Genomic DNA, 16,479 nt, shown 5'->3' with positions numbered 1-16,479 from the left:
AGATTGTAAGTGAACTCTGTGTTGCAGTATACACAAGAAACTACTTCCCCTATTCATCCGTCAAATAAAATAAAGCTCTTTGTACTGTGCAGAAAGCTTGAAGTGTTTATACAGCTACATGTGATGGTAATTTGCATGACGATTTGTTATAGCGATTAAATTTTATTAGATACAATTTTATGCATCTTTTTCTGGTTGTCTTTTTGTAAAACAATTTCCTTTCTGTTTTAGGTAACACTTCCAACTTACGTGGAGAGTATAAGAGACCGTCTAGCAGAAAACATTCATGAAATGTGGGCTACGAACAACATTGAAGCTGGCTGGCAATATGGCGAAAGACGAGATGGCGTGAGAAAGATCCATCCGTGTCTCATTCAGTTTGAGAGGTTGCCACCAGCTGAGAAACGTTATGACTCCCAACTTGCTGTACAGACACTGAAGTAAGTTATCAAAAACTTATATTGATTTTACATTATACAGTACAATTTAGCTAGTTTAAAATTTAGGAGTTAAATTTTCCATTCAGGCCTGTAATTTAAAACTAAGCAAGTTTGTAAAATAAGTCAATCCTGTTTATTATGATTTGCTCTCATAATGAATACATTCAGCAACCTAATAAGGGATACTGGAATATGTGCGTAACAAAACATTCATGAGATTATTGAGTTTTGTGGTCATATACCAGGAGAACATGCTGCTGCCTCCATCTTTAGGGTTAAAATATAAGGAAGTCATTGTGTTATATTGAGGTAAGTGCAGGATTAGGCCAGAGAGAAAAGTACTTTTTGGGCAGTCAGAGTTGTTTGATCGATGGAGAGGTGGAGGAGGTTCCAGAACTTTAGGAGTGGCGAACAAGAAGAGGGAATGGCCAGGTCAAAATGTTGCATGTTTCTTATCCATAGATAGAACCTTGAAGATGCCTGTCTTCTGGGTTGTAGCATTGTGTAGTCTGGTAGAAGATTACCGACGTTTCAGAAGTCCTTGCCACCTCCATCATCAGGGTGATCACCCCGACATGTGGCAGATCAGGGTGATTGCCCCGATGATGGACGGCAATCTTCATCCACAAACATATAACTCCTTTTTCTGATTCTCACACATTTAATTTTTGAGAATCTGACAATACAAGGGTTTCTGTGAACATAAATATGATAATTTATGGCAATGTACTTAATGAAAGTTGAAGTGTATTTGCAACAAATACATATGAATGTGTAAACACTATTATTATTTTAGAACTGTAATGGCTTTGGGCTACTACTTAACGATGGATAAGCCTCCATCTCGCATCAAGTCTGTTCGTCTTCCAAATGAACCATTTCTACAGTCAAATGGCTACAAGCCAGCTCCATTGGATCTTAGTGCTATAGCTCTCACTCCTAAGATGGAGGAATTGGTGGATCAACTGGCAGAAAATACCCGTAATCTGTGGGCAAAGGAACGAATTCTGCAGGGGTGGACGTATGGCTTGAATGAGGTAATTATGCATCTTAACCTTTAAAATACAGCTATTTAAATCCCCCCCCCCACATTTAGGTGTTTTAAATATTTGTATTTTTTGCGATGTCACTGAAAGAAACCCATGCCTCAAAGTTGATTATTCAATTACAAATAAATCTCTGACAGTCTTAGAAGCTCATAAAAGCATTTCAGACAAAAGAGTATCTTATTTTATATGTATATAAAGCATTTAATAATGTCATGAAATGGGGCAGCAGTGTCCCATTTTCCCATTTGGATATTCCTACTGGGCCACATGTCCCATTCGGACTTCAGAGGTTAAGTTTGCCTACTTATTGCAGTGGGTTTATGAATTTTTATTTTGTTGTGTTTTCTGAAAACATGATTCTCTCATTAAATCTAATTTTGAATTCAGAGCGACACACTTATGTAAGATGCTGCACTGACGTACGTACATATTTTATTACATTCCATGGATCCATAAGATAGTCAGATGACAATAGGATGTGGAAAAGGTCATAATAATAATACAATACATATTATAAAGTACAATTCATACTATTATATAAATGTCACATAATACACAACAAAGTATTCACCTAAAGAAATGATAAGTTACAAATAGATCTACCCATCACACACAGAATAAAATTTATCACTTATTTGTAAACATTAGAAATTCATCGACAGAGTAAAAGGAGTGTGTAATTAAGTATCTTTTTAATGTTACCTTAAATTGCTCCTTCGTATTTATAAGACTGACTGGACTGAGACATAAAGAGTAATTTTAGTTTGAAGGTATTGAATTTTTATAAGTGTAATTTCAGTCGGGGTCACTAAATTCTTGGACTATGTCCATCACCTGTGTTTTTAAAAAGAACACCTACTCAGTTGGGTCTCACTGAAAGAGCTAACCTCAACAACTGTTTCTATTGGATCCAACTGAGTAAGTGTCCCTCCCCACTTTTTAACCTGAGGACAGAAGATTCAGCTTCTGAAATGTAGTGAGTTTTTTTTTTAAAAAAAAAAAAACATGATGGACATAGTCCGAGAATTCATTGTTCTCGATTGTAAAACACCATCGTCAGTACCCTTTAAAATTGACTTGTAATTTCAGTGTAGATCAATATTTAGCATACAGTGTGATCCAAAGTATTTTCTTTGTACAGTTTAAATAAAACAAAGTTTATCTGCTTTGAAGATATCCGTCTTCTGGGTTATTGCGCTGTGTAGTCTGGTCGATGTTAACCAACATCTGAAACGTTGGTTAAAATCGACCAGACTACACAGCGCAATAACCCAGAAGACAGAAATCTTCATCGCCCTGATGACGGAAGCAGTATGACCTCTGAAACGTTGGTTAACATCGACCAGACTACACAGCGCAATAACCCAGAAGACAGAAATCTTCATACTCTGATGACGGAGGCAGTATGACCTCTGAAACGTTGGTTAACATCGACCAGACTACACAGCGCAATAACCCAGAAGACAGAAATCTTCATACTCTGATGACGGAGGCAGTATGACCTCTGAAACGTTGGTTAACATCGACCAGACTACACAGCGCAACAACCCAGAAGACGGATATCTTCATACTCACCGCTGTGAGAACCTCAAGTCTTATCTGCTTTGTTCATTAAAATATATAAATGTGAAAATTATACCAATACATAAAGTATAATCATTCTGCCTACATTACATGACTGATACAGTGTAAATGGCAGCTAGTTTTTTGCGTATGTGACCATAAATTTTTTTTAAAAAAAATGTAATACCTTTCAGGATTCTGATATGAAGAGGAGTCCACATTTGGTTCCTTACAGTAAAGTGGATGATGCTATCAAGAAAGCAAATCGGTATGTATTAAATTGTAGCTGTGGCATTTGTGTTTTCTGTGTATGTAGTATGGCTGTAGCCCATTGTATTCTAATACTAAGCCTTACATCTCATATGAAGAGGCCAGAAAGGAACCACCATTACAGTGAATCATTGAATTTTGATTGTAATCTTAGCCACTTAACCTTAATGCCGCAGCATTCGACTATAGTTGATGTCTGTGAATTACCATAATCTGTGAAAGACAACAAATAATAATTTTCTCTCAGTACCGTGATATTTTACTTTGCTCCTTGAGTTATAAAAATGCATTTTTGTTGGTGTGCATAGACATGCCATCTAATTTGAGAAATTTCAAATTGTGCATGTCACATGGCTGTAACCTAAACCACCTAAAGATTTTCAGATTTTATCTTAAAATTACATTGTTTTAGGAAAGCATTGAAACAATAATTTTTTAGCAAAAGGATGTTTGGAAACTTTCAAATCTATTGGCATTCTTGACCACGGTTTTTACATTTATTATTGGGTTTTTTTCATTCTCTCTGTTCGTCCTTTGGAAACATTTGCCTTGCATAATACTTTCTAAATTTCTGTCTATGTTGTCATAATATGAGGTTACAGTGTGTCTTAATTTGGTTGGTAGAAGTTTCGATATGGCGGCAAAAGATTGAACTGATATTTATATTCCCACCAGTGAACGTGTTAGAAGGTAAGCTATGAAGCTCAGAAAATTTCCTGAATGTTGTGGGTGTACATAACTTCGCTATTTTGTATTATCAGGGACACAGCAAGTGAGACTGTTCGAACATTGCTGGCCTACGGATACAACCTTGATCCTCCAACTGGAGAGCAACTTGAAGGTATGTTTTAAGGAATTGGTCGTTCAGAGGTGTGTTGGAAACAAAAATTTTAATTCTGTGTTGATTTCCAACATGTGCACTGTTCAACAGACTTTATATTTGGTTTATTCTCTGTTCTTAATTATGCAAGATTTTTTTTCATATAGCTTTGGAACAACGGCTAAGTGGCACTGAATTTAACGCCTTAAAGCCTTGACATTAAAATGTTCTAATTATGCTTTGTAACAGTCAAATGTTCAAAGATTATCCTGCACCATGGAGTGTGTGATGTTTCGAATTAGAAATATAGGCAGAGGAAGGAGGTTTAGAAAAGTTTAATTTGCGAGTTAGGAGAACAGAAAATGTAACAGCATCATTCTGTATCAGCCTTACTTGCTGAAGCAGCAAAAAGTAAGCATATGGCATTCAGAACATACAGAGTACAGAAGAATTATGCAGTCAGTACAGGAAAATGGTAAGTTACTGTATAGCAACTGAAAAGCATGAGTGAATCAAAATATAACATGTTATATTTTTGAGGATATCAAAATAACATGTATAGACAATTTTGACTCATGTCAATTTTATACAATATATTCATGATGACAGTAAAAGTAGATGATTCTAAAATGGTTATCAACACACAGAAGTTTTCTTTTTTTGATAATATTGTTTAGTTGCAAAAAAAACTGCTGCTGTTGATGGAATGAAAAAAAAGTGGTAACTTTTTAAATGGCATTTCTTGTTCCCTATAGAAATTTTTTTTGATTTATAAGAATTGGTACTAAATATTATTACCCTTTCTACACAATTTTTACATGTAGTTTTGTCCTGTAAAATTCACAGTATGTTTCATTCACATTGGTGTATTCAGTACATTTTTATATGATTTGGCAATAAAATATCCAATACAAATTATACGTATGCTAGTTCTATCAGTGGGCACACTGTGCTCTGTTATCATATGTGTTTATCCCGATTTTATAAATTATTACAAAATCTAATATCTGCTGCACAGCTGTTATAGTTTTATTCCAAATAGTTCTTGCTTTTTTGGGATGTTCTACTATAAATTATAAATTATTCATGGCCAAATTTTGTGTAGGGTGGTGGCCTCAAATGGCTCGTCATAATCTGAATTACTCTACCCCTGTTTCCCCTTTTGTGTTGTGTCATGCTTTGTGTCACAACAGTATCATCACTTTGTTCTGAGGTTGCTTGCATTCTATATCAGAGACATTGTTTTTCAGAATCAGAATTAAATACCAACTCTTCAGTGCTGTTCAACATTTTAGCTTTCCCAATATGGAAATTCATTCTCAGTTCCACTGTGTTCCTGTAGTTGTATTTTACACATAATCCATTACTTTTGTGTGGTCGTTAATCCGGCAGGTACTTTGAATTTGAGATTATGACTGCAGGCCCAATGCGCGTTGGTTGGGCACATGCTGATTGCAGCCCTGGATGTCAGCTTGGCAGTGATGAATACACTTGGGCATTTGATGGCTATAATGTAAGTACCTCGTTGTCCAATTTTTCTCAAGTTACATTAATAATTATTTTGAGACCCCAAGATTCTCACAGCTTTGAAACATTGGTATTTATCTAAGATCCGACATAATGTGACAACCCAGAAGAACTACACTATCAATAATCATTGTGTTGCTAGATCTGTTACTGATACCACAGTAATCAGTGACATCTGATCTATAAATCTGGACTCATTTTAGTGAAGCTGCATTCAGTGTAATAGAAAAATAACGTGTCACATACAATATTGCATAAAAGTCACTGATCTAAAAAATATCAGTAATATAACAGTTGTACCTGTTAAGTGTACAATGTCAAAAGCATTGTCCAACTTTCTGCTATCACTCTGCCATGTAGCTTATATGTGCTCAGTTTATGATGCATTGCACATAATTATCCAGCAGACAGATGTCTTGCAAAAATAAAATACTCGTAGCGGCAACACAAAGGTGCACTTTGCGCACTAAATTCTGGCATAATACTGTTGTTCTAATTAGTTTGACTATTCTTTTGGATAAACAGTTGGAATTATTAGTGTCCTTATCATATGTCTATGTAAATCAATTTTTAGGATACTCATTCTTTTATTCATATAAAAATATGGTGGTATCAATTACTTAACATTTAATTGGTAAAATTATCTTCAGCATTCTAAATATTGTCTGTGATAGGCTTCTTAAAAAGATGCCTTTAAATTGGAGATAATCTGTTTCATGGATAGAATGCTTAATAAAGTCTGGTTGTATGTACAATAAGCTCCCACTTATCCAGGCTAATAAAAGGGAGAAACACAAATAATTGAGAAAGACAGGTAATGCAAAATATTTTGTTTGTTGCGTTCACTAAGCTTCACTATTTACTTTCATATATATATATATATATATATATATATTACACAAGTGATATTAATTTTGAGAAATGGTTTGTAATGGCTGCCTGTTACTGTGAACGGTTAGACTCCTCCTCACAGCCAGCAGTTTGGATTTTCCTGGCAGCTGTAGTATCACCGTATGTGAACGCTCTCTGACCCACGTAGTCTAGCAAAGTGTCCACGCACTGTAGCACCATGTTACGACTGTCACATTCATTACTTTCTCCCTCTTCACTCTTATTTTCCTTCTCATCTTCTCCCTTTTGTTTCATGGCAGTGTTGACAGATGCCCATTTCTGACATGTGCTTGAAGGTCAGTTCACATGCTTGACTTCATAGCCGTTCTTTGTTGTATTGTAAACATTTTCAAAACTCCTTATAGCACACACCATGTCAAGAATTTCAGACTTGCTAATGTCATTATTAGGAAAGCCTTGAATATTATCTTCTTCTAGACCTGAAAGAAGTTTCCTCTGTGATCAAACCAATTCACAGAAGACCATACCTGAGATGTGGCATCATTGACACTATATCTCTCTCCCTGTACTGCAGTTTTATGAACAAAGTATTGTTGCTTGTATCTGGTCAGCCAACTGGTGGATGCATTGAACTCGTCCAATCCCGAAGCTTCATAAAAAAAAAACTTGGTGTTCTATGCGCTGATGTGGCCAAAATCTGATGTTCCTTCTGCTCATTACTGGTTTAACCACTGAAGGAATGCAACATTCACCTACTGATATGATAGAAACACCACTATCAAAGTTCCTTACAAATTCCATTAAGTTAATTTTATTGTTCGTTATGTCACGTATGGTTTGTATCGCTATCCCAAAATCTATGGCTAATTTTATCGCTGATTTTCTAGTCTAAAATTTGTCAGGTAACTCAAGCTTTGTTTTACTGTCAGTACAATTTACTTCAGCCATTATACGTAGGATTCACAAGTGTTAACTCTCATTTTGACGGAACTGTCAATGATATTTGATGAGAAACAGTCAATCAGTTGTGGCCATTGGAACAAACCTCCTCTTCCCGCCGCTGATACCAACTATAAGTAACCATAAGCAAGATTGTTCGTTCATATCTTCTGTAGACCCTCCTAAAACCAACCTCCACCCTGAATTGAATAGTGTGACGCAGAAAGATGTCGAAAGCCTAATTTACATGTGTCCATATTTATGCAAAAAGAAATTCTTGTATGAAGTCATGAACAAGTAATCAACACATGGATATTTGGGAGTTTAGTGTTTATTAAACCTAATTTAAGCCTTGAAGCAGGATTTAAGTATTAAGTACCAGTGCACTTATATTGATAAAAAGGCTGAAGTTGTATGCCTGTACTTAAGTACCATGAGGATAAAGAGTTATGCATTCATTACAACTGTTAAATGTGATCAGATTAAGTTTGCATGGCAGTGGATTTTATGAAGATGACTGTCTTCTGGGATGTTATAACGTGCAGAACTTGACTGATGTTTCAAAGGTACTGACTGCAAACTGTTATCATCACCATCCATTGCATTACCTGGTGATGCAATATCTTAGTAGACAATCATCTTCACTATTATACTTTTCAATTCACGTTTTCTATAAAGTACCAAAATGTTTCATTCACTGGGCAACAAAATGACTATATACAAAAATTTTCAAGTGTTCAAGCACGGAGGATCAGTTATTCATATTCAGATTTATAAATCTGCGCTGAAAAATCAATATTATATTCCAATGTTACGATGTATGATGAAAGTATTGAATGACAGTGAAACTTTAATTTGACATCACTTAAACTGTGGTGACAATTTTTCACATGCAGTGTCTATGTTTTTTTTGTTTTTTTTGTTTCTTGGCGTCACTTGGTGATTATGTAGGCCATCAAGATACACTTTGGTGCTAGTGATCCATTTGGCAGGCAATATCAAGTAGGAGATGTAGTGGGCTGTTTCCTAGACTTGTTCGATAGAACTATCAGTAAGTAAATAAATGTCTTGTGTTAGGGACCCGATGTGGTGTGTGGGTTGCACGCAGCCCATATGAATCATTTAACATTATTAACTAGGTAACTGCATTTCTAATAGAATGTGACTTTCATGGATAATTCAAGGTATATTAGAGGTGATCCGTATGGATATAAATATGTATGCTTGCAATGTGAATTTTTTGTTATTATAATAACAAACGTAAGTATCTGCGTAATTGAGCTAAACGGTGCCTGAGTTTTGAATATGCCTTGTTTCATGTTTTAGTTTATATTATAATTTCTATTTTAGTATGCATTGCTGTTCGCCACGGTGGTCTAGCGGATAGAACGCTGGCCTTGTAATCCTGGGGTCCCGGGTTCGATTCCCGACGGTGCCCGAATTTATAATTTGTGTTGGGCAAGGCCGTGGTCTAGGCAACACGGAGTTTTCCTCCGGGGGCTTCCCCGGTTTCTCTGTGGCATCCCAACAATTACTCCATACTCCATACACACAGAAGAAGGCAATGGCAAACCACTTCTGGATCATCTGCCAAGAACGTATATGAACAGGTCCCAGTCCGAGAAAAGGATGGAAGGATTCTGTTCATATGGACCTGTCGTCAGACAGAACACTAAATAAATAATAAAATGCATTGCTGCCACCTTGAACCTAAGTAAATGAGCCTTTCAACTTGTGTGTAGTTCATTTATTTTGACATTATTTCTTTATTTTTACAGTTGTCTATCTTTGATTTATTTAGAAGTAAATCTTAGATTGCAGACAAAAAATTATGATTTCTGAGAAACTGTAGAGTTTCACAAGTAATGTCACAAAATTATGAACCTCATTCTTAAACATCTTTCTTAATGATTTTATTTTGTGGTTATTCAGTTTTAAAGTGTAGGTCAGTGGCATTCAGTTCAGGCACACGAGCGCATGACCTAATTTATGTTTATACATCCACTGTTTGAGTGATGTGTTTAACACCACAACAGTTATCTTATTGTGAAACAATGTAAACAGTCGTGAAGTCCCTGTAAGAGAAAGCTCGTGCAGCCCACCACCCATAGCAGTTTTGAGTAGCCCCAGTACATGTAATCAACTATGCACCTCAAGGATTACCTGCATATGTGTCACAGTTTTTCTTCCGCCATTTGTTATAGAATTTGTTTGCCTATATGGATGCATATTTTAAGACGTTTATCCCTCCATGTCCTTGCGAATTTGTTGTAATCAAATCTGTTTGTTGTGGCCTTTCTAAAGGGATATTTTATTTTAATATCACCGCAGTTAAATATTAAGTAGTTGAATGATTAAGAACAATTATAAATAAAATAGCAAACATTTAAGCACAGTTATTTAACATTTAAGTCTAGAAACATACAAAAGATTGATTTTGAAACATGGCAGATGATTGCTGATATTCTGCAAATGATTTATTTAAACATGCTGTCATTGGCTCTGACTACGTAGCATTGAGTGATTGGATGATTAATGAATAATGAATTGGAAATGATATGGAAGTGATCCTGGTCTAATTTAAGTTACTATCCTCGCAATTCCTGGAAGGACCTCGCTCGTGATTGTTTGGTCACCGGGCTGAGATTTAAACCTGGAACCTCCAAAATACAAATCAGGATTGTTATCCACTTGGCTGTAACATTCAGCAAATATTTCGTACAGGCAAAAGTATTTATTTTTATTATGAAATTCCTTTCTTACTGAGAAGGTATGCGAAAAAGGATTATAAGTTTAACCCAGAACATGTAACAACTTTTTTCATTTACATAAAAGCGAAATTGAATGAAATGAAAACATTTTAAAATTGATATTTCTGACAGTTTTCTCATTGTTTAACTTTCTAAAATGAGTATATCAAACAGAATATTGACATATTGTAATTGAATGCCAGGTTGGTTCTTTAGTACGATTCATATATTTCCAATTCTTGTTCACTATTATCAGTTCTGTCATCCCTTAAGTGCCAGATCATATAAAAAACTTAAAAGGCCCCAAAATCTTAGAAAAATGACATGAAACATCATCATCAGTATCATGCAATGCCTTCAACGATTGATCATTTTACACACAAATTACAAATGGTCATGGGGTTTGGGGGGGGGGGGGGTGCAGTGGGAGTACAAAGTTTGTTAACTGAGGATGCAGGTTTTCTTAAGGCTGGTCCTGATTACACTACTGTGCATTCTGAATGTCGGAGCATTGCGGCGTAAGAGTAATGCTGTGTTAATTGTTCAGGTCACTATAAAATTATCTGTGGCCATTAGTGAATATAATAGCAACTTATAAGAATGGCTTCCTTTACTGCACATAAAGGCAAATTTCAGTATGATAATTAGAAGATGTTAGTTTAGACGTGATTTGATATTCTCTTTGATTTAAAGGAAGAAAAGATTTGTTGTGGGGCAGCTGAGTCATTTGGCAAACAATGGCAAGTGGGAGATGTGGTCGGAGTATTCCTCGACTTAATTGATCGTACGATAAGTAAGTCAGGAAAATAAAATAATTTGCCACGTGTGCCGTCGTCAAGTAGTAATTCAGTTCATTTGAGTACAAATTATTTGAGTTTATTAGGGTTTTAATATCTGAAAACTTATAATTTGCACTCACAGGAATGCTATCTTTGGTTGACCATGCATTTGCTCATGAAGGTGGACGCAGTTTGTAAATTGTGGGCTGATGAATGCAGTAGTGCAGGTCACACTTGCTCCTGGTGCAGCCCACCAATGGATGTACGGTCAACTGGATAGAGGTGTTGGATTGAGATCAATTGAAGTGTCAGAAATATTTATTGAAAGTTGTCAACACAGTTGCGAAGGTCATGCTACACATGAGAATAACATGGTATTACAAGTTACTGCCATGGTCAGCATCAAAGTGCAAGTGTAGATTGGGAATAAAATGCTGAAAACAGTTAAAGCAAATCCTTTAAGAGCATTTAATAAAAGCAACAGTGAGACATGGCTCCAACCCAAAGTTGAATTTTACTTTGTATTTACAAATGCGTCGCATGTTTTGTGGATAGCATAACCAGGTTTCTTCCATGCAGAGAAACATACAAGCAGACTCTTACATGATATCCAGCCTGCCTTATGTAATTTTTATACTGCTGAAGGAAGATGATGTCCCGCGTCGTAGCCGCGCAGTCCGAGGCATCATGCTTCGGACTGGTGATACAGAACGCGTGCTGGTTCGAGTCTCGGGGGAGAAGAAATTTTCTCGTGAGCTTTCGGCCAGCGTATGGGACCGGTGCCAACCCAGCATCCTGAGGAAATTGGGGAGCTACAATGAGTAGCGTACTCCAGTCAGGAAAGCTAGCAATGGCTGGGGGTTCGTCGTGCTGACCACACGTCACCCTATATCTGGTCGGATGATCGTTCACCTCTGCTTAGGCATGTGGACGTGAGACCAGCAGTCAAGTTAGTCGGCTTTGGCTCTCTGGAGCTGTTACTCCACGGATTATTATTATTATTATGAAGGAAGAAGATGAACATATTTTGTTGTTCTGTCAGCAATGATTAACACAGCAAAATATTTACTTGGCAGAGCGAGTTTCACTGTCTTTGGATCTCTGTGACCAGTCCAGGAAACAAGTGTAATCAAGGCTCTTTCATCAATATTTTCTCCGCAGATGCGTTCATAAAATTGTTGCAAATGACTTTTTGTCATTTAATAGCTTGCGCTGGCTTTGATAAAAATATTTTTAAGCTGGATTCATGGGTCATATGATCAGTGTTTTTCTCTGGATGATCTCTTCTAAACTTTCATGTTCTTGGAAGTAAATATATACTTTCTGGTGCAGTTTTTCTGCTATAGATGTAGCCATGTCAATGGCATATGGATGCATTAAACTGGTGGACGTGTGGGCAGTCCTCGATTTACTTGCATAGTTAAAGTTCCCTATTTTTGAATCAGCTTTGGCACCTTCTCATGATACACATATATTACTTCCATCGCATGGTCTGTAGAAGGCGTGACTGTGCCCTGGCAGGGAAAAGGCTGTCACCACTGCACTCAGCAACCCACAATTTGTCAAATGCACACGCTTTTGTGTGAAAGTACATGGTTGACTGAAGATACTGCCCTCGTCAGTAAAGGAGTAAAAAAAGCATATAGTGCTATACTAGAGATTATGTGATCTGCTCATTTTTGTAGAGTTGAATTAATTAGCTATTCTAGACACATTAATTTCTATCTGTTTTGAAGGTAGTTAACTGTAGAAAGTACGCAGCTGAATAACACCATTACGTAGAGCATCTGCAAAATATTAATTTCTGGATCACAATCCCATTTAAGAAGTAGTGATATGAAGGCACTGGTTTGATGTTAAAATTTGAGCTATTATACTATTGTGTTATAATATGAGACCCTCCTAAATATAAAACATAAAAATGTATCTGTTTTACAAAACTTTACACTTGACTTCCATTTTTTAGAATTTTTATTTAAAAGAAAAACCAAAGTGTCTGCTTTGTTAGTATTTACTTGGATTTAGCGACACTTGTTTATAGCACACACTTAAAATTAAAAATTTATTTGCCTATATCACCACCTCTTTAACTGGTTCTCATGCATGAATTATGCAGCTATTGACCACTAAATCCAGACTGGTTTAGGGAGAATCTGAGTTATTATTATTATTAAGTGTTCTGTCTTACGACAGGTCCATTGCTCTGCCCAAAAAGAGCTCTCCAGTTTTCCCTATTCTCAGCTTCTCGTTTTAACTCCTGGAACGTCATCTTCTTTCCTTGTTTAAGGTCGTCGGTTAGCTGTATCAATCTTCTTCCCAGTCCTCGCTTTCCTTCAACCTGGCCTTCGATGATATCACTCAGTAACCCATTCCTTCTCATAATATGTCCCAGCCAGTTAGCTTTCCTTCGTGTAATCGCCTGCAGAATGTTTCTTTGCTCGTTGACTCTCCTCAATACTTCTTCGTTGGTCACTCGATCCGTCCACCTGATCTTCTCTATTCTTCTCCAACACCACATTTCGAAACTCTCCAGGTATTTCTGTTCCTTCTTCCTGAGTGTCCAAGTCTCTGCTCCATACGTAACACTTCACTAGTTTCTTCTTCATCTCCAAGCCCAACTTGCTAGTGAGAAGTATCCTCTTCTTGACGAAAGCTGCCTTGGCCATGGCTATCCTTGCTTTTACTTCCTTGGTGCATAGGGCGTCCGTCGTGACTATGCTTCCCAAGTACTTGAAATGCTCCACATTCTCCAGCGGTTGGTTTCCAATTACAACGTTCAATGGTTCTGCTCTCGGTACAACTTGTTAATTGCATTTTTTCTGAGAAGAGGTAAAAATTGTCTTATAATTACTTGTATATTCTTGAAGCAAGTATCCATGCAGCCTGCAGTCTACTGTTCTGAAGTATATTCAAATGAAGGTGTCTCTGAAAATGTAGAATTTCCTTACCCACTGTTTCATCGCAAATAAAGTGGATGGTATATGTAATGCATGTGCACATATATGCAGTACATATACACAAAATAATGTGTATGAATAACATGGACAGTCCATGACAATTCCAGGCTGAAGCTTATTTAGCAGTTGTAGTTCTCGTGTGAGTTTTTATTTAGTGCGGATACTCGTTGTAAGTAGTCTCATGGATGGGACATGGACTAGGACAGCTTGGTCGTAGGACAAAAATACTGATCAGAAATATAAATTGATGTAAAATATATAATAAAATTCAGGTCAATACACAAAACTTGATTTAGATGTTAAAATTTAAAATTTAAATTTGCGCCATTCATCACTAAGGATGTTACATTAGAGCGCTTTCATTCAACATCCTTATAGTGATGAATGGCGCAAATTTAAATTTTAAATTTTAACATTTAAATTTTAAATTTTAACATCTAAATCAAGTTTTGTGTATTGACCTGAATTTTATTATATATTTTAATCAAAAAACACAAACATGACGCATGTAAACCTTAAACTTGATGTATTTACTCTGATTTGTGACTGTAAGGAAAGTTAATGAAAAGTATCTTGTGGCATCTGTCAATCGTGAAACATCTTGTCAAGTAAAAAATAATTGGTTTGAGTACTTTTTATATATCTTGTATAAATTGTCGTATTATGTAATTTAGTCACAACAGACAAAATGTATATTTACATGATTTTGATAGGTTCTGTTTATGTGGTTTATCGGTACAGAATGGGATGCAGCATGCCAAGGGAAGTGTTTATTACTACATTAAATTTTCAGTATAATGAACTCCACTGTAACAAAATATCAGTATAATGAAAATATTGGTCATTCCCTACGCAAGATGAACAATTATTTTTCCATTTGCGGATATTGTTACAAATACATGATGTGCCACTCATTTGAACAAAACTCATTGACCTTTGTGTATTAAAATGTGATGTTATTAATTTATTTATTGCATTTCACTACAACAGAACTTTATTATTATGAATATAGTAAATTAATCCAACAAGATTATAGTAGGGTTTTCCTCACCAATCACTCAGATTTTAGAATGCGAAGGATACTAACATCTGTTACTTACAATTCAGTATTATAATACAAAACATTAAGTACATATCTGTGTAAGCGTATTCAACGCTACTGCTGTTTGTTTTTGTGTGTGTCAAATCTTTTGAAAGTACTGTGTTTTCAGTAGAAGTTTTCCTTTTTATGATTTTTATAAAAAGTAAAAAATACATTTGAAAATTAATCAATATCTATTCAACGTTTATCTCGTCTACAGTCTCCGTTGTAGGTAAAATGCATCGGTCCACAAGTGATGCAGACTTAAATCGATATAATGGTGTACAGGGAATGGTTAATAACCAGGATTCACTAAAAGACGACGAGTCTTAAAAATTTTGTGTTCATGTGTTTGACCTAATTTGATTGTATATTCATAAGTTACTGTAGTATATGTTAATTAAATTTTGAGTTTTAGGTAATCATCTGAAGTAATGATTTTGTCTTTCAGGGAGGTTGAATATATCGTTCCGTTGGGTCCAGAGTTAAAGGAATTATATGAAGATCCTGCGCTGCCTAAAAACAGAATCAGTAAGACCACAGATGAATATGACAGACGTACATTTTTAAATTATTGTAAGAAGAATAGAAAATATTATTAGAATTCTGTTTTGCTAATAAAATGTTGTTAAACTTGTTGTACTCTGTGAAAAAGGAGAAAATATGTACACACACGTGCACGTAAAAACTTTATAATGCTGAATCAGGATTACATTTTTTTTGATATTGGGAACCTGTAGGCTACCTTCCTGATTCAAATTTATTGAAGTCTGTGATGTGATTGGTTCTTATTCTTGCAGTTACAGTTCAATCCTGTTTGGATTAAAGCAACAAATTGGATTAAATATTTCTTAAACTGCATGTTTGAATACAAGTACAGTGATCCCTTGGTTCCACAGGGTCCCATTTTTATATTAATGATAAAAAATTTAATAAATGATATGTTTGTATCATATGGCCAGTCAGATTGCTTCTAAGTCGAATATTTACGTATTCAATAAATTCAATTAAAGATAAAGATTTCCGTCTTCTGGGTTGTTGCGCCGTGTAGTCTGGTCGATGTTAACCAACGTTTCGGAGGTCAGACTGCCTCCGTCATCAGGGCGATGAGTATGAAGATTGCCATCTTCTGGGTTGTTGCACTACATAGTCTGGTCGATGTTAACCAACGTTTCGGAGGTCATACTGCCTCCGTCATCAGGGCGATTAAAGATAGTTTTTGTGGGTCCAGTTACAAGAGACTACTGCGTATAAATTGTATAAACTTGGGCATTTGTGGAATGGTTTGGTTTGATTTATTCTTTATAAAGAGCTGTGCGTGTACTGATGAAAATGTTCGATGTTTTTTCAGGCCCTCGCTGAAATTGGTGGACCGTTCGTTCCTGGTTGAAGATGTTGTTAAGTCGCTGATCATGATTGATCCAGGGACTTGGGATGAATCATTTCAGAAAG

The 16,479-nt window shown here is 36.0% G+C and overlaps 1 protein-coding gene across 4 annotated transcripts in view; it reads left to right on the top strand.

Annotated features, from left to right (window-relative positions):
* The window catches only part of LOC147871487 (ryanodine receptor-like), a 17,328-nt gene extending 849 nt beyond the window's left edge, over positions 1–16,479 (top strand). Inside the window, exons 2-8 of one of the 4 annotated variants that reach the window (XM_087361123.1) lie at positions 232–440; positions 1,237–1,477; positions 3,247–3,320; positions 4,084–4,163; positions 5,535–5,655; positions 15,479–15,558; positions 16,379–16,412. In XM_087361123.1, coding sequence (XP_087217249.1) covers positions 292–440; positions 1,237–1,477; positions 3,247–3,320; positions 4,084–4,163; positions 5,535–5,557 — 567 coding nt within the window. In that variant the 5' untranslated portion in view covers positions 232–291 and the 3' untranslated portion in view covers positions 5,558–5,655; positions 15,479–15,558; positions 16,379–16,412. Of the gene's footprint in view, positions 1–231; positions 441–1,236; positions 1,478–3,246; positions 3,321–4,083; positions 4,164–5,534; positions 5,656–8,411; positions 10,608–10,903; positions 10,982–15,478; positions 15,559–16,378 lie in introns of those variants that run through there. The other 3 variants (XM_087361120.1, XM_087361122.1, XM_087361121.1) reach the window with 3 other exon arrangements.

This window comes from Zootermopsis nevadensis, unplaced genomic scaffold (assembly GCF_977971745.1).
Source record: "Zootermopsis nevadensis isolate Lab colony 2312 unplaced genomic scaffold, Znev_1.0 Znev_ptg000052l, whole genome shotgun sequence".
Taxonomy (NCBI): domain Eukaryota; kingdom Metazoa; phylum Arthropoda; class Insecta; order Blattodea; family Termopsidae; genus Zootermopsis; species Zootermopsis nevadensis.
Note: the sequence above shows the minus strand (reverse complement) of the source record. Positions and strands in the feature narration are given on the sequence as shown.